The following is a 17,336-nucleotide window of genomic DNA, read 5'->3' as shown; positions in this document are numbered from 1 at the left end:
ATTAACACAACAACAACAACAAAAAACAAAGTACTGAAAATCCCAAAAGTATGTTTATTTTCCCAAATCCTTTTTTTTTTTTTACTGTGCACATGACAAAGTATATATTGAATCTTAAACATTCCAAATCATTTTAAACCCAACACTTTTTTGAATATTTTTCCTATACAAAGATACACTTTCACATAGCACTTAGCATTTCATTCGATGGAAGTCTGTAGGAAAAATGCACTAATCCTAGACTACAGGGCGTAAACTAGGCAAGATTACAAATATATAAACCTTTTTTCATATATCATTTTTGGAGTGTCAAACCAGAGTCACACTCGCAAACTATAAAAAGTCAGCGGTACAAAACTGAGCAAACAAGAGACTGCTAGTTATGAGTGTTTGACATACTAGCTTTTTAAAAATATATATATTTTTCATTTTTAAACCAAGAAAAGTGTTAGCAGCTTAAAGCAGAGTTATGCTGGTCTTTGAAAATTTACAAGAAACATTTCTCAAGATGAACTATTTTGTTTTTTTTCCATCACATCTAACTTTTTTGTACTTCCCAAACATTTTTCATGCAAAGTTTTAAAATACAATGATTCATACGTTGTTAATATAAGTAGTTTGGAGTGCTTAGAAGTTTTTGACTATTAGCATGTAGCATAGGAACGGAAGTGGAGTCAAGGCACATTTTGTCCAAACATTTAGTCAGTCCTTCATTGTCTCTCGAAAAATAAGATGCCAGAAGTCAGCGCAGGGGATTATGGACAAACTATGAGGAATTATTTGAAAATAGCTAACGATGTCACGTTTGTCAAAAAGTGTTAGAAAAAAAAATGTGCTTTTTGGATTGAGAAAGGAATAAGTATGTCAGTCGAGCAAATGTCCTCAAACTACTTTGATTAGTGGTTCTTAGCATTAGCTTGGAATCTTTGATTACCCTTAAACTTCAGGAAGAGTCTGAGCGAGAATTGCACGGAATGATAAAAATTGTCTCTCATGCTGAAAAACGATGACAAAAACGCTAGTTTAATTCCGTTGGGTTATAACATTCGTATCGCTTTTATAAAAAAAAGGCATTTTTACAGCTTGCTTAATGCGTTCACTGCGGTTTGATGGATTTGTCAAACGTCAAAAGTGCATTTTTTTTTCCCTCAGAGATTGTAGCATTGAAAATAACATTTTTATGGACTTTTTTGTTGCTTAAAAAGATTGTTTTGGAAGGCCATCATTCCTGACAGGGGAGAGGAGAGGAGGCTGAGGAGGGGGGGGGGGGGGGGGTGTCCCTGTAGTTTTTACTCATAGATTAAATTCTTCCTTAGTTCTCCTCTAGCCAAGATGGACGCTCGCTGCCGGGCGCTTTCAACTTGATGTGGAACTGCTTCATCGTTTGCTCCAGCTGCTGCTGGTTGCCCGAGTAGTAAGCCGCGATGGCGTTGTGGAAGAGGATCAGCTGGTTGTGCAACACCTTCACCTAAAACCACAACAAGTCATCCTCTAAAAGCTCTGACATCACAAAACAAAACAGCCCTCTTTTGCCAACCTTGTTCTCCTCCAGGAATTTCAGCTTAACGGAGACGTCGTTGCGCATCCTCTCGTACTTGTCGCGGTGCGCCTGGAACAGTTGCTGAGAATGCTCGATCTTCGGCAGGGTGTTGTTGTCGCGCGGGCCCAAGTTCAGTTCCTCCAGATCGGTGCGGTACGCGTCGTACTCCACCCTGCCGACGGACATCCGGTTTTAACGGTGGGCGGATAGCATTCCGTTAGCGTAGCAAAGATGCAGCAAGAAAAACAATCCAAGCGACACACCTTGGGAATTTAGCTTTTTTTGACTAAGGAAGTTTGAAAAGCAGATGACCTGGCAATCTCGTATTGCTTGATGTTGATCATGGTGTCCTCGATGGTTTTGTCCACCAGGGTGTTGACGCTGTTGATGAAAAAGTTGATGGCGCCCAGCAGAGTTTCTCCATTTTTGGACAAAAGCTTTTGAGTGTCAGCGTTGTAACCAAACTCCTCCTAGGAAAAAAACAAAAACTACTATTCATTTTTTTTCCCTTTATTTTTTCCTCATCAATTCAGATGAAGGCACTCACGTGGAGTTCCGGAGTCTTGAGGCTGAGGTCCGCAAAGGCGTCGCCCAGCTGCCTCTGCGTCTGTATGACCTGCGCCAGTTGGGTGGCCAGCGTCTGCGCCAGCTTGATGACTTGCTGGTACTTGCGCTTGTTCTCACGCAGCACGTCAATCTGGGCCTCCAGATCCAGGTCCACCGTCTTGGAGCCGCGGCCGAGCTTCTCCGATAGAATCTGACGGGTGCACTGGAAAAGACGGCTTTTAATTGATTACATTTGTATGCAGTTTATTTTTAACAACATTTTAGATTTGCTTAATTACGCTCCAATTAACACACAGGAAATTAGAATAATAATAAAAATGTTTAGACAGAATTACTTTATAAGTGTTGATGCTCCACTTTCTAACAAGGTCGAGTTTCTCCATGGCTGGAGTCTTCATGTCATCGGACAGGACCAGCGCTCCACTCGGTGGCTCCGTTTTGGTCCCATCTGCGCGATTGATAAGACTGATTAACTTAGGAAAGGCAAAGAGCTGCATTGGAGGAAGGAGAGGATGGCGGTGAACAAAGAAGAAAGCAATTAGTCAAATATTGGTGGCAATCCAAATTTCAAAGCGATCACATCCAGAGCCCTGAAACTGAAATTGGTCTTTTAACTTCATAAAAAAGAGCCAGATGTATTTCTTATACACTACACTGAGGTTTGATTATGTGAACTTTTATTTCAGACTTTAGTGGATGACTCAGTTTCAGAGCTCACGATTTTGCGCTGACAAAAAGGAAATCGATAAAGCCCAGTCTTGCTAAGAGGCGGCGTTTCGGAAATGGAGGCTGCAGGAAGAAAAAGCCCAAGAAAGGTGTACGCTAGCGGTTAGTTTGCGTTTCCATCTCTGGCCCGTCACCGTGGGTACCTGTCTCCGCCTGGCTCTCGCTGGAGGAGCGCGCCAGGCGGCTGGCGACAGCCAGGCTGGGTGAGAAGGGAGCCACCGGGGACGAGGGGAGGCTGGACGACCCTGGGAGATAGTCACAAGTGACACGGGGGACGTTTTGCATCATGGAGAGTTTACTTCTCATTTCGATGACGGCCGCAAAACAAAAGGCGACGTGAAGCGTGGAAAATAGCCATGGCAACGTGCATTATCTCTCCGCAGAGATTCACATTTGCATTTCTAACAGGAGGATGAAAAGCGACGTGGAGGGCTTCGGGGCTAAAGATGAGAGGAGGCTCAATGAATTCAAATGACGTCAGCCTCGTTGCGGAAAAGGAGATGTTATACGGTTTGTTGCCAAGGTCCTCGTTGATTCCGAAGAAGACAATCCAGATTTACCTTTGTGCGGCCCTGATTGGATGACGCCTTCTGTCGTTGATGCATAGTTGCTGGAAGGGACGCAAGACTCCGGAAGGTCAGGGAATGCCGACTTCCCTGGGAAAGACTCCTGTGGACGTATATTAAAATGTCAGGTTAAGAGCTGGAGAAGAAGAAATCGATGCGGTCATGCTCACCCCGCAGAACACTTCCTCCGGGTTCTGGTCCAGGTCTCCGTTGCTGGTGACTGCGATCTCAGCGGCCGAGCTCCTCTGGGATTCCTCGGCCATGTCGTCCTCCTGTGATAGGGAGGACAGAATCACATCCTTGTTCGTTACAAGGTCACGAGGACTTGAGACTGCTGTGGGCCGCCATCTTGAGGCGGGGTTCACCGACTTGAATACAGGCAAAGTGTCAGGCGTTACATCACTTTTTTTCCCCACGTGTTTGACTGGCAGACATGAAGAGTTCCAGGAATAAATGAAAAGGATAGAAAAAAATCTGCTGTGAGTGGTGTTTTTTTTTTTTCTTTTCTTCCATTGGATGGACAAAAACGCCAGGAAACAAGACGTGGGTCACAACTATAAACACAACTTGTCTACACATATTTAAATCACCAGCAAACCCATTCCACCAACCACGAAACAAACCCAAAGTCCACAACGTCCCGGCAATAAAAGCGTTGCCGTGTGCGGCAAACATTTTTACTTAGCGGTGTCACGTGACCAGCTCGTAAATTCTTAAAAGGACCGTTTGACGCCAGCACGCTGGCGGAAAAAGAAGAGGCCACCAAAAACAATGCACACAATTTTGAGTCTGACTCACTAGATTCCATTTGGGACAAAACATTTCGGACATTCCATTGTGAAAGGAGGGCAAGAAAATGAACGTTTGTTGTCATAACAGAGCCAAACCACACAACAGCGACACTTAGACCAACTCCATCGCTAACACCACAAGCGAGACGACGACAGCTAGAAAATCACATCACGACAGCCGATCGAAGAGGAATGATTACGGAATCACAGGGAAGAAGAGAAACCACCACCGCCAACCAGAAACAGGAAGCACTCAAAGGTCACAATTGCGCACAAGCGTCACCTTTGTCCGAATGTCATCATCTCCACATTCCTCTGCTGCATCCACAGTCGGGTGTCCGTCATTTTCTACACTCGGAGCCTCATCCCTGCCCTGGTCAACATCTTCGTTGCCGCTTCCTGACTTATCCTCGCCACTGTCTATACTGATGTCATACAGCGCTTCGTCGCCTGACGCGTTATCGCTCTCGTCTACGTTCAGAGAAGACGGCGGTGACGGGTCACCGACCCGCGGACTCTCCTCGGCTTCCACGCGAGGGTCATCGGCTGAGGTCTCAAGACTACCCTCAGACATACCTGGAAACAGACAGATGGAAGGTTATGAACCGGTCCTACATTTTTCCCAACCAGGCCAAACGACGCCGTGAGAGGTTTGTTTCAAAAATACGTGTTTGAAAATGGCCGGAAACGTGCAGATACTGTGATAAGACAACTGCATTTTCCCAAGAAGAACGGAAGCATCACTTGGGGGGATGCCCACTAATGCCCACTACGAACACCAGCAACAGAACGGACAGAGAGGAGCCGGTGTGTGTTGCTAACTTAGCAATTCAGTTTCAATATTTCTTGACTTTTTCCTCGTCTCTCTGTGACTACTTTTGAAAAAGTCACACACAATTACATTGACAATTAAAACAATATATATATAACTAAGCAAAATCATTTTCACCGTCTACAAAAAAACATTTTGGGGACAACTGATTGTGCCACTTGTTGCCAACACTGTTGCAGTAAGTTCAAGATCGTATTCTATGGTCATCATCACTGAAAGGCTAAATTTAAGTGTTTCTACAATACTGAATTTTCAGCTGATTTGCTTAAGTTTACATTTTGTCGGAAGGAAAACATTGAAACATATTAATCTTCTTGCAGCAATAAAAAGACAATAAAATCAAACTGGATTGGCAAATTTACCATCTGACAGGAAGTATATTTGAAAAGGAAGTTTGGCCAACCACTCACTGGCTTAGATTTCAAAGTACAATGCAATAAATGCAAAAAAAAAACTTTTAAACGTTTGACGTGTTAAATACATTTTCTGGGTCATTATGTGGCCACATAGACAATTTTGAGTCAGCCTTCACGTGTACTATTTAAAAGCAAAGTTTCCAACAAGAAAGCTCGTTTGTTAACGTGAATAACAAAGTCCAATTATGACCATAAACAACGGAATACGTTAATACAAATCCATAGAATCATATTAATTACGACATTGTGGTGCTTTAGTTTTTTTACGGCCTTTCCACGACGGTGACGTTTCTTACCAGCTAGCTTAGCCACCTGGGTAGCTAGCGAGTTAGGTACAAGCTAACCCAAGCTACTCCTATTTTGCCACTTGAAACAAAAAAACTGCACCAAAAAAATTAAAAAAAAGATTCGTGTCGTTCCCCAATTTTGTCACATAAGTGATCGGTAATCACTGATCACACGTCATAAGGAAATAGCTGGTGTGGGAGTATGGGGTTTAAAAAACGAAGAAGAAGTAGTTAACGTACCTGTCAATGGCCGTCGTGGCTAACTTTAGCGGATTGTCGTTAAGTCCCAAACTGTGTGTCCTACGTCCAGGAAACAGCAACCGGGTTCCTTGTAACACAATAAATACAAAAAAAGCCTCTTGATCGCGGTGGTCGGGCCCTTGCTCGTATACCCGACTTCGAGTTTGGACCCCGGAAAAAGTGATGAGCGACAGAGAGGGTGGACCATTTGTTGACTGAGTTCTCCCCCTGGTGTTAAAATCCTCAGCTTGCAAGTTTAAGAACGGCTTTCGTTTCTTCGTGTATAAAGTGAACCTTTGGTGGATTAAATGTGTGTGGGGGGGTAGGACGTATAAGCGAGGGTCTAGTTATATCTTTAAATGCGTTTGCGGTAGACCACAAATTGCCTCGTTCTGTTTGCGACCCCCGCGTACAAAAAAACTACATTTCCTACAATTCCCCGCGCTACCGGACGCATAGTGACGTCACAACGCCAACCCAAGCCAAGCTGAGGCAGCGCAGACCCAACCAAAGCAGCCATATTGGTCACAGTCAAGTCGGCTTTTATTTTGCACTTTTCCTCGTCGGCCTTTCCCCTTGTTAAAAAAAATCGTTAAAAAACATAACCCGCGTCCGGCGTCCCACTGGAGAGCCCACAGAGCCTTGACGGCCTGCTGTGTCGCAGAAAAATGAGTCCAACTGATGCTAAGCGAGGGGCTAAACGCAGGAAGAACAAGCGGGGCGGTGGCAGTAGCTGCAGTGCTGTCTGCAATAGCGGCACCAGTAGCGGCGTCATCGGCGGCAAGGCCGGGGTCGCCTCGGCCCTCGGTTGCGCGGGAGCTCCGACACCTGCCGGCTTCCTTGCACCTGCCACGGGCGGCAACATAGGTTCGATGTCGGGCATCAACGGAGAGGTAAGCACCCCCCTCCCCTCCCTTCCCCATCAAGCAACCGAGCATGTCGGCACAGGGCGACAGACATATCAACGACGCTAATCTGATGTGGGCCCGAAACTGATGACAGGAAGACGCCTAGCTCTGGTGCCTTGAACCGGGTGTACCGCTAAAAGCGTCTTTTTCGGGAGATTTTAACTCTTTTAAACTATCCATTTGAGCCTTTATAGCCACCGTAAACATTACAGTTCGAGGAGGTCCAACCTTGTAAAACCGACGTGACCATCTTGGCCACATCTTAGCTTAACTTTCGAAGCTGATCTTAGCCACACGTTTCCGTCCATTTAAGTCCCTGGGTCGAAATGAAGTTCTATTTCGACTCAAGGAGGGATTCCTCTGATAAAAGGACACACAAGTCAAAAGGAAAAGTGCTTTTCAAAGCACCACGGCCGCAAAAATAAACACCAATGCTAACCATGCTAACGGCTGCACTTCCTCGGGCCTAGAGGCGGTTCGGTTCTACTGCTGCAATGTTTACTTTTGAGGTGTGTTTGGGAATTAAAATACGATTTCACACTCGTAATTTCCTCTAATTGTTGTGCTTGGACTTTTAAAAATGTGCGTTTTGGTTCGTAGCCGCATATTGCACATGCACTAACCATATAGAAAACATGTATGTAATATTTTCCATTTGCTCTCAGCGTCTCTGATTGATATTCAGTAAAATAGATTAAAATGGAGCCTGTGTATCATCTTCCTTTAACTGATACTAAGCAAATAATGACATTATAAAACTGGTGCTAATGTCAAAATGTTGGTATCATTGGAGCGTGCAAAATATATAAACAGACAAGAGAAAAATAAAGACCAGATGAATTCAAATAAATTAAGAAAGTCAAGGACCCGGGTTTATGAAATATTGGTCAGAGCTGACTAGAGTTTGCAGATGACGGTCAAGTGTGTCTTGTAGTTTGGCACGCCAACATGGATAAGGAAAAAAAAATATTTCAGAGTAAAAAATGAACTGTAACAGCCGGTTGCGTGGTGTCGTTATCTGCTTCTCATTTGTGTGTTGTCATTCTGCAGCTCAAAGTCAACACCAGCGTTATGCCGCAGTTCACCGAAGGACCCGTCAACGCTGATTTCACTGGAGTCCTCCAGGTAACCTTGTCTTTTAATTGCACTTTCCCTCCATTAGAAATGAGAAGAAAGTTCGGGATGATTTTGCGCAAGCATTTGAAGTCTGCTGGAAAGAGTCTCAAGTCTGTAAATAGTCACTTTGTTGCCGCACCTCGGTTGTCACGGCAACGTAAGCCACATTCTGCATCACATCTTCGTGCTTGCTTCCGAGACCTTTCGAAAGTCTTCTTTTGGCCCAAGATAGTTCCCAAAGATGAAAACATGCCTCCAAATGAACTTTTCTCTCCACACCAGACGCCCTTCACGTTCGGCCTGAATCAGCGAGCCCCGTACACGGCCGGCGACCGCTGCCTCTTGTGCCGCTGCGAGCGCAGCAAAGACGGGCCCTGGCCCTCGGAGGCCGGAGTACCCGACCATCGGAACGGCGCGCCCGAGTCCGGCCAGCCGCCCGCTGCCCTCCCGCTGCCCATGTGGGTGTGCTCGGACTGCCGGCGCACCGTGGAGAAGGAGGACCGGCACACTGCGCTGGAGCAGCTGGGGGTGAGTCAGTGTTGACCTTGAAAAAAAAAGTCAATCTCAAGTCATCACAATTTGCGCTCGAGATCAATAACGGGGATCTGCCAATCGGTGTCGACCTTTCGCCGGTTTGTTTAGGTTTGCGAGTCGAAAAAAATAGGGCAAAACTTTATAGCGAGAAGTCAACAAAGAACAAGCGCGGAGCGAAAGGCGCAGCTGAGTCGGGCGAAATTGATGTCAGCCGCGACCCGCCGTGTGAACGTAGCCCAAGGTTTCGTCACTTTCGATTTGTCTTTCGCACCTCACAGCATCTTTTTTGGGTGGGAGCAGGCGCGCCGTTTGGCACGCTTTGCCCCGCAGCTGCTTTTTTTTTTTTCCACCTCCTCCAGCCATGTTGCGAATTTGAGGCCAATCAGTTCCGACATTCCGCATTTTCCACACAAATGGCGAACAGTCACAGCGACGTCGTCAGCTGTCGAGAAAAGCAGCAACTTGGCCGACAAATGCGGCGAGCTTGTTTGTTTGCCAGCAAATGGATTAAGTTGCCTTATTTGTCGCCTCTTTTGGTTGTGATTCGGGGCGACGTCCTCGCAAGGAGATAACGTACAACCCCATTAGGGTCATGTGAAGGACATGTCAAGCCCGCTGATCTTTTCGCTTTGCTTTCATCTTTGAATAATGACTGTCTTTAATAATTGACGCTATTGAGGGCTGTCTGTAAAACTAAAAATAGCGGAGGGGAAAGATCTTGTGATTCACCACAACATCAGACACAATCGCTCTGTTTTTCCCTGTGTTGGGATGTTTTTTTTTTTTGTTTTTTTTTGAAACGTGCAGCAGGGTTTATCTGCAGTGTTAGTATTTGCATATTCCAGTTCCTCCTCTACGTCTCTCATCACACTGCTTTTTATTTCAGAGTCAGGACTTTCTTTTGCACATGCCCGTGGGTAACGGCACCCTGGGCCCAGACGCGGCGGCAGCGGCGGACAGACTGAGCGCGCCCACGCCGCCCATGCTCCCCGCCACCGACCTCGCCCCGCCCGTACCCGGCGACACCGCGTGCGGCTGCGAGGCCTGCAACGAGAGGCGGTAAGCCCCGAGCGCAAAATATAACTCCCTTTGCTCCGGTGAACTTTATCCTTCAAGTTTTTTTTTTTTGTTTCCCCGCTCGGCAGAGAGCTCTCGGCAGAGTCGGAACGGGAGTCGCAGCAACTGCAGAAGCACTGGTCGGAGGTGCGCTACCTGGTGCGCTGCATCTACCGGCAGGCCGGGACGCCGCTGGCGGACGACCGTGACCATCCGCTGGAGCGAGACAAGGACAGCATGAAGGAGCTGGTAGACAGGTACTCAACCCGTTATTGACGTCAGAGGAATTGCCCTAACTGGCGGCTCGTTCTTTGAATCCAGCCAATGCATGACATCATCAACCTCCGTCCTCAGACTCTGCGAGAAGGACCCCTACCAGCTATACCAGCGCCTGGAGCAGCAGGCACGCGAGTACGTGCTGGAGATGAAGGTGCGGCTCCTCAAGCACCTCTCGGCCGGCTCCAAGACGCCCCCGGGTCCCGCCGGGGCGGGAGCCGCGGCTGGTCCCCCGCAGGCCCACCAGTTTGTGTCCCTGCTGCTGGAGGAGTACAGCGCCCTCTGCCAGGCGGCGCGAACCATCAGCGGCTTCCTGCTCACTCTGGTCAGTCGCTGGCTAGGCTTCGTCTTTTGTTTTTTTAAGTCTCGTGCGGTTCGATGAGTTTGCTCGCCCTCCCCGCGCAGGAGAATGAGCACCTCCAGAAATTCCATGTGACGTGGGAGCTGCACAACAAGCACCTTTTTGAGAACCTGGTCTTCTCAGAGCCCATCTTGCACAGCAGCTTGCCTGCACTTGTTGCACAGCTCAAGTAAGCTTCTGATTCGTTACTAGGAGATACAGAAAGTCAAGCCTTTGTGATCCATCTGAAAAGGATTAGAAACAAACATTAGAAAAGAAGACTCGCTTTACTTTTCCAGACACGGCACGGCGTCGCACGACTCGTACAGCGTGGACATGTACAGGACCTTGCTGGAGAGCTACCAGCGGCTCGAGCAGGAGATGGCGAGCGTGGCCGGCCAGTGGCAGGAGTGCGAGAAGCGGATCGACGACTACGTCGACGAACAGGTACGTCCGACGTGCTTTCGAGGAAAAAAGAAAAAGAAAAAAAGGCGTTGAGATCTTCGTGTCTCTCTTGAAGTTATTGTTCAAAGTGGAGGGCCAGAGTTTTACCAACCAAAGAACCGAGCCGCACAAGTCGCCGGTTGGCAAAAACGTAAGCTCCCTCTGTCACCCATTTGATGATTGAACTGAACTCGGCGTGTTTTCAACCGTGCGGGGCTCCCGCAGACTTTAAAGACAAAGCAGCGACTGCTCAAAGAAGACTGGGAGTTCTTCAAGCAGCGGCGATACGTCGAAGAACAGGTGGGCGGGACGGCAAGAAAAACGCAGAAGAAATGTGCCCGTGGGCTTTTGATACATTTTGTGGTCTTCTTGGCAGTTGCCCAACAATAAGAAGCTGGCATGCGGGGACAACTTCACAGACACCATGAGAATGCTCTCGTCGCGTCTCAGCATTCCGGACTGTCCCAATTGCAATTATCGGAGAAGGTGAGCAGATGATTTTGCTTCACGCCTATTTACATTTGCCGATATCATAGAAGCAATTATTTTGTCCGCCCTAAGGTGCACGTGCGACGACTGCAGCCTCTCGCACATCCTGACGTGCGGCATCATGGACTCGCCCATCTCGGAGGACCTGCCCATCAAGCTGCAGGGCGACAACACCCCGCAGGACTACCTGACCCAGGTGCACCCGCCCAGCCTCTCCTCGGGCAGCTCGCCGTCAGGCTCCAACTCCAGCTCCCCCATCACCGTCCAGCGGCATCCCCGACTCGTCCTGCCCGCTGGGGACGGCAACACTTTGTGAGTCCGCAGAATTGTTCTTAAATTGTCAATAATTATGGTTTGCAATGATAACAAATTGCTTCTCATAATTTTCCATAATACCATAAACAATTGTAAAAAAAAAAAAAAAAAAAAAAAAATGTCCCTTGCATGCTAAACCAAATTGTGCCACAAGGGGGCGCCCCCGATGCTAAAATGGAATAGCCTTCACCTTGCACCTACATTTAAGGCCTGAGTGTTCGTTGCGCTTCCTCCGCCAAGTGTCAGCGACGACGACGAAGTGCCTCCAATGTCCGCCAAGTACGGGGACATGTACCCGGTCAGCGGCTACCATGACAACGGCGTGGTGGCGCTCAACGGACACTGCGGCGACGTGAACGGCGGCGTCAGCGCGGCACAAAATGCAGTGGTAAGTATTGCGCTTCCCAGTTTCCTCAGCGTCTCCCTTATGGCAATCTTTTCCCCCGCCGCAGTCACCACGCATCAGCAGCAGCGGTAGCTCGTCGGACGGCGACGAAGACGAGGTGAGGCGGCAGCAGGAGACCAACAGTCCTCCTCCGTCGTACAACCACCAGCAGCAGGTACATATAAGCTTTTATATAGTGAATGGGCCTGGACTTTATGTTGAGTTTTTTTGTTTTCTTTTTCTTGTTACATTGTCTTTGCCCCAATTTTATTTTATTTTTTTCTAATATTTTTATTACGTGTGACTTTTGTTCTATTTGGGTATTTTTGGCCCAATTAGATTCATCCCTCATAACGTCATAGTAGTATTTTGTCTTTATTTTTTTAAAATAATTGTCATTATTTTTCGACAGTGTATTTGTTTATTATGTGTTTTCTAATATTCCTTATTTCCAACGTGTATTTTTTATTGATTCACCAAAAGGTCGAGCAGGTCCAGCACGCGTGCGAGTGCCACGTGTGTAACCAAGACCCGGGTGCCCCTGGCAACATCCTGGGCCCGGCCGGATGCCTCCCCCCCGGGCAACTCCACTCGGCGCCTCCCCCCGCCGCCTTGGGCAACCAGTTCTTCACGGACAACGGCAAGATGGCGGCGACCAACCCCGCCCGGCCCTCCCTCCACCTCTACCCGCACATTCACGGACACCTGCCCTTGCACAACTTCTCCCGACCGCTGCTGCACCCCACTCTTTACCCGCCTAGTCCTCCCCTCACGCACAACAAGGTGAAAGCAGCGTGGCGGAATCGCCCCGGCGCCCCGAGTCGGTATTGGCCAACCTAACGGCTGCTTTGCTTCTCCTCTCCAAGCCTTTGCCACCCAACCTCACGACCAACCACTCGGCTGCCAAGCAGCCGGCCTTCAGCCCCGGGCCGCCCGAGCATGTGTACCAGAACAGCTTTGGCGTTGGGGGCAACGGAGGCGACGGTGGAGATTGCGGCGACGGCGGCGGCGGAGGCAACGCGGGCGACTGGAACAGCTCGCTGCCGTGCCTCTCGCTCAACTTTGAAAGCCTGTGGGATGCTGCCGTGATGAAGAGCTTGGATCAATCAATCAGTCAAGTGCTGCTGCCAGAGTTGCTTCAAGGTGACCAGCATGAAGGCGACACAACGTCTTTGGCCAGTAGGGGGCGGTATTGTCTGCTGTTGTTCATAAATGGGTCAACTGTAAATTAAAATTTTTCCTAGCCTGTATTTGTCTGACCTCAACCAATGTTATCCTTTTTCCCAGGGGAAATTCTGGACCCTCCCCTGGCCGACGTCCCCCTCCCGCCAACGCCGGCAGTCCCCCAAGCGGACCACCATCACCACCATCCCTTGCTTCCCGCCACCCCCGCCCCCCACCCTTCGTCGTCGTCATCCTCGTCCCTGTCCTCGTGTTCGTCGTCCGAGGCCCGCGATCAGAAAAAGAGCGGCGCCAAGAAGAAGTGTCTGTACAACTTCCAAGATGCCTTCATGGAGACCAACCGGGTGGCGATGGCGACGTCGGCATCCATGGCGTCCGTGTCGTGCACCGCCACCACTGTCCAGTCAAGTAATAACCTACCTATCCACCTAGCATCTAAAACCTCCTTAGGTAATCTGAGATTAGGTTCGTGCTTTTACGAATGGACGTGACTCCACACATACACACACACACAACTAAGGCTTACCTCAGCTCCCTGTTAGAAGAGGTCAATTTAGGGTCACCTGAAAAAGGATATCTGTAGTGCATTTTAGATTCATCCTGAAATTTTGCCCTAAGTTCCTCATCAACTTTTTTTTTAGTGTACTTACATATTGTGATATAACAGGATGTGCCAATGCTAGGGCAGTGCTTGCCTGACATTTTGCGGCTTTTGTTTCTGGCAACAAGAAGTCTGGCCGACCCAGTAACCTTTGCCACTGTCATGTTCCCACATCACCCCCCCCCCCCCCCCCCTCGCACTGTACGCTACAAAATCATGCGTCATGGTTACCACTTTGGAAAGAAGCAGTCAAATAATGATGACTCATGTTTTACGAGAAACGTCTTATCATCCGTGGCGAAGCGTTTCCACTTTAAAGGACTTTGTGGAACGGCGACAACATTTTAGTGCGTACACAAATGTGTTTATGATAATACACACACATGAGCGTTGTCGTCTGTAGGTCCAAAGTTTGAGTGAATGGGACACGCAGTCCGTCATATAAGACACTATGGAAGTTTTAGTTTGTAAATGTCCTTCCGTGTTTGCTTTCCATCTTCATGGATGTCTTCTTGTCTCCCCAGATGATGTATTTCACAGTTTAGGTAAAGAGGACCACAGGCAAGTCTCCCCAGCCGCCCCCCGAAGCAACCCCAGCACGCTGAGCCCCCTCCCGTCGCTTTCCGCTCCTTCCCTTCCGCCGGCTCCCGCCCCGCACCTCCCCGCCATGGGGCCGCAGTCCTTCCCCAAAATGGCCGCCCCGGCGCCGGACCTGGGGGAGATCCACCCCGGGCTGTGCCTCCCGCCGGCCGAGCCGGCCATCTCCTCGTCGGACGGTCCGCTCAGCGCCCCGCCCAGCGTCTGCAGGTGGGTCGGCGTCACGCTTTGAGCGTGACCGCGAGGTGTCGGCGCGCTGAACGTTTTGTCCCGTCCGCCCCGCAGCGATCCCGAATGCGAGGGTCACCGCTGCGAGGGGAACAGGGCGTACGAGCACCCGCCCTACGACGGCGAGGAGAGCCAAGATGAGGACAGCTGTTCGGAACACAGCTCCTCCACTTCCACCTCCACCAACCAGAAGGAAGGGAAGTACTGTGACTGCTGCTACTGCGAGTTCTTCGGGCACGGCGGGGTGAGAACGCAAGATAGCGCGTAATATCTAGAAGTCACGTGTGAGGTTCTGGAACAGCCGAATGATGGGTTCCTCTTCATGACTTTGTTCCCCCGCAGCCTCCGGCGGCGCCGACCAGCCGCAACTACGCGGAAATGCGCGAGAAGCTGCGCCTCCGCCTGACCAAGCGCAAGGAGGAGCAGCCCAAACGCGAGGAGCATCAGCCGGCGCCCGAGCGCGACGGCACGGGCGGCGGCGTGGAGGACCACCGGCGGGTGGAGGACTTGCTGCAGTTCATCAACAGCGCCGACAGCAAGCCGGCGTCCAGCTCCAAAGCGGCCAAGCGGGCTCGCCACAAACAGAAGAAGATGGAGGAGAAGGCCCGGCAGGAGGCCGAGGCGCAGCAGGAGGAGCAGCGCAGGCGGCAGGAAGAGGAAGAGGCGGCGCTCCAACGCGAGCTCCTCCGGCTGCAGGAGCACTGCACGGCCAAAAAGAAGAAGAAGGACAAAGCCAAGGAGAACACGGCGCCCACGCCAAACAACAGCAACAACCCGCAGCCTCTCAAGCAGACGGCCCAGAACGTGCTGGACCACCTGCGCAACGGCAAGTCGCACCTGCTCCAGAGCTTCATCTGCCCCAAGGACCTCCGGCCGGAACCCCGAGCCAACGACCAGCACGGCGAGCGGGGCTTCTCGCACCTCCACAACCACAACGCCGACGGCAAGGTGAAAGCCAAGCCCGCGGCCAAGCTCGTGGCTTGCGAGCACGCTCCCGTCAAGAAGGAGCCGGAAGCCAACGGCGCCGTCAACCCCGCAGAGACCAAAGCCACCCGCACCGGGCCCGTCGAGGCGCCCGCGACTCCCTCCTCGGAAGCCAGGAGCAGCAACCGGAGCGCCAGCGGGAAAAGGCAGCTGAAGGAAGAGCACCGGCGCAGCCCGCTGGCGTCCAACCCCTCGCCCTCGCCGCCGCTGCATCTTCATCCTCATCATCCTCCTTCCCCCTCCCAGTCAGAACACACGGAGCAGAACGGTAAACCCCCCAGCGCAGAGTCCCCCCAACCCAAAGGCAAAGCCAAGAAGAACAAAAAGAAGAAGGGGGACAAGATGAACACCTCCATAGGTTGGTGTCCTTCTATTTGGCTTCCACGCCATTGACAAAACGAACCAACATTATTTCGACGACTGTAATAGACGTTGTGTATTTATATGTTAATATGTTCCTTTGTGTTCAGATGACGTGTTCCTGCCCAAAGACATCGATCTGGACAGCACTGAGATGGACGAGACGGAGCGAGAGGTGGAGTATTTCAAAAGGTACGTATGTAAGCCAGTCACTCGTCGGAATTTGAAAAAGCTGATGTCATGGCGGTTTGTGTTTTTGGAACTATTTTTCCCCCCCATTGGAAAAAAATCCTCAAACAGGAGAATCTGTTGTTTTAATATTTTCTTTTGTCATTTAATTTCATTTTGCAATTCAAACCTTAAATATGCCGACTCATATTTGGAGGCGTATTCTCCCCAAAATGTAGCACCTCCCTTAAAACGACATTTATTAATGATTCATCATGTGTTTGTTCAGGTTCTGTTTGGACTCGGCCCGGCAGACGCGTCAGCGGCTGTCAATCAACTGGTCCAACTTTAGCTTGAAAAAGGCCACCTTCGCAGCACACTAAGTTCAGCCCATCCCTCCAAAACAAGCCCACCACGCGTCCCCCCTTTCTACTTTCACTCGCCACCGATCGACCTTTCACCCCGACTGTTTCTCTCCTGACGCTGCCTTGCTTTTTCTTCCTTCGTTCCTCCCACGCCCGCCCCCCCTCCTTGCCCAAACGGACCTGCTGAACTCGGAAGAAAAGCAAAATCCGGAATTAGCGCCCCCCCCCCCCCGCGTGCTTGTGTGCTTTTCGTCGGCCATTTTCTCTGACTGAACAAGCCATGGTCTGATATGATTACGAGAAAGTGGAAGAAAGAGAATTATTATTGTTAATTAAAAAGCTGTATTTGACATATTGTGGCTTATTATCCCCATGCCCCCCACCCCACTACCTCTTCTCCCAAACTCGGCGTCTCAAAAGGGGCTTTGGTCAGCTGGCGTCCACTCCTTTCGCAACCGCTCAGAATACTTGACAGTTTTTCTTTTTTTTTTTTTTTTATAGTTCATGTTAAAAATAAGTAAAAAAAAAATGTTACCAGATACATTTTTTCCCCTGTTTTTTGACATTGCGTAGCCATCTTGTCTGCGCGCCAGTGAGAGAAGAGCTCACTATCAAAACGATTATCGAGCGTCTATTGTATTAACACTGAAAAAGCCCGACTGGCTACTTTTTTTAACATATTGTTAAGTAATATGGAATCATGTCTTTCTTTTTGAAAGATGGAATACACTATAGTATGGCAGGCTTGTCGTTTGTTGTCTTATTTTTGGGCTTTTATGGATATGATCCGGGGGGGTAACCTGTTAGCACAAAACTACAGTTAGCTGCTAGTTAGCTTATCTTAGATTTTTGTTTTACATAAGTAGTGCAACATCTGTGGGTTTAGTGGACAAACTTGTGTACATAGTTATATTGGAAATATAATAGTGGTGAATTAGCTTAGCATAGCAATTGCCTTCAGTGTTAACCATTTACGTTTCTTGAGTAGACAGCAAGTATTTAAATATGCTTAGCATTTAGCTT

At 49.3% G+C, this 17,336-nt stretch overlaps 2 protein-coding genes across 10 annotated transcripts; one reads left to right on the top strand and one right to left on the bottom strand.

Annotated features, from left to right (window-relative positions):
• Nucleotides 1-34: 34 nt before the first annotated feature.
• On the bottom strand, nt 35-6,391 carry arfip1 (ARF interacting protein 1). Of its 4 annotated transcripts, none has more exons than XM_088374183.1 (10): nt 5,966-6,391; nt 4,474-4,766; nt 3,570-3,671; nt 3,394-3,502; nt 2,977-3,078; nt 2,443-2,555; nt 2,088-2,309; nt 1,853-2,010; nt 1,538-1,712; nt 35-1,468 (listed from the first exon to the last, which is right to left on the bottom strand). In XM_088374183.1, the coding sequence occupies exons 2-10, from the start codon at nt 4,762-4,764 to the stop codon at nt 1,313-1,315; spliced, it is 1,428 nt and encodes a 475-aa protein (XP_088230309.1). In that variant the 5' UTR covers nt 4,765-4,766; nt 5,966-6,391; the 3' UTR covers nt 35-1,312. The 4 variants fall into 4 exon arrangements, with proteins under 4 accessions (XP_088230309.1, XP_088230311.1, XP_088230312.1 ...); XM_088374185.1 differs by lacking the exon at nt 5,966-6,391 and adding an exon at nt 5,735-5,921; XM_088374186.1 differs by lacking the exon at nt 2,977-3,078.
• Nucleotides 6,392-6,418: 27 nt separating this feature from the next.
• On the top strand, nt 6,419-17,055 carry fam193a (family with sequence similarity 193 member A). 6 transcript variants are annotated; one of them, XM_088374172.1, is made up of 22 exons: nt 6,419-6,858; nt 7,924-7,998; nt 8,272-8,517; nt 9,410-9,582; nt 9,669-9,836; nt 9,901-10,180; nt 10,261-10,385; nt 10,495-10,642; nt 10,716-10,790; nt 10,865-10,939; nt 11,016-11,125; nt 11,201-11,440; nt 11,684-11,831; nt 11,896-12,003; nt 12,312-12,611; nt 12,695-12,971; nt 13,116-13,418; nt 14,136-14,418; nt 14,494-14,680; nt 14,779-15,778; nt 15,891-15,972; nt 16,238-17,055. In XM_088374172.1, the coding sequence occupies exons 1-22, from the start codon at nt 6,634-6,636 to the stop codon at nt 16,329-16,331; spliced, it is 4,722 nt and encodes a 1,573-aa protein (XP_088230298.1). In that variant the 5' UTR covers nt 6,419-6,633; the 3' UTR covers nt 16,332-17,055. The 6 variants fall into 6 exon arrangements, with proteins under 6 accessions (XP_088230298.1, XP_088230296.1, XP_088230302.1 ...); XM_088374170.1 differs by having other exon boundaries at nt 13,116-13,460; XM_088374173.1 differs by having other exon boundaries at nt 6,420-6,858; nt 9,934-10,180.
• Nucleotides 17,056-17,336: the final 281 nt, after the last annotated feature.

Source organism: Syngnathus floridae, chromosome 4 (assembly GCF_059516105.1).
Source record: "Syngnathus floridae isolate MCC-2025c chromosome 4, RoL_Sflo_1.0, whole genome shotgun sequence".
In the NCBI taxonomy this organism is placed as follows: Eukaryota; Metazoa; Chordata; class Actinopteri; order Syngnathiformes; family Syngnathidae; genus Syngnathus; species Syngnathus floridae.
This window is presented reverse-complemented; position numbering and strand designations above follow the sequence as displayed.

Bases quoted from the DNA above. Each gene is read 5' to 3' on its own strand.
- arfip1 (XM_088374183.1), bottom strand. From the start codon at position 4,764: ATGTCTGAGGGTAGTCTTGAGACCTCAGCCGATGACCCTCGCGTGGAA. The intron at 2,556-2,976 runs GTACCCACGGTG...TCAATCGCGCAG, and splicing joins CGAGAGCCAGGCGGAGACAG to ATGGGACCAAAACGGAGCCA. The intron at 1,469-1,537 runs GTTGGCAAAAGA...TTGTGGTTTTAG, and splicing joins AATTCCTGGAGGAGAACAAG to GTGAAGGTGTTGCACAACCA.
- fam193a (XM_088374170.1), top strand. From the start codon at position 6,634: ATGAGTCCAACTGATGCTAAGCGAGGGGCTAAACGCAGGAAGAACAAG. The intron at 11,441-11,683 runs GTGAGTCCGCAG...TCCTCCGCCAAG, and splicing joins GCTGGGGACGGCAACACTTT to TGTCAGCGACGACGACGAAG. The intron at 15,779-15,890 runs GTTGGTGTCCTT...CTTTGTGTTCAG, and splicing joins CAAGATGAACACCTCCATAG to ATGACGTGTTCCTGCCCAAA.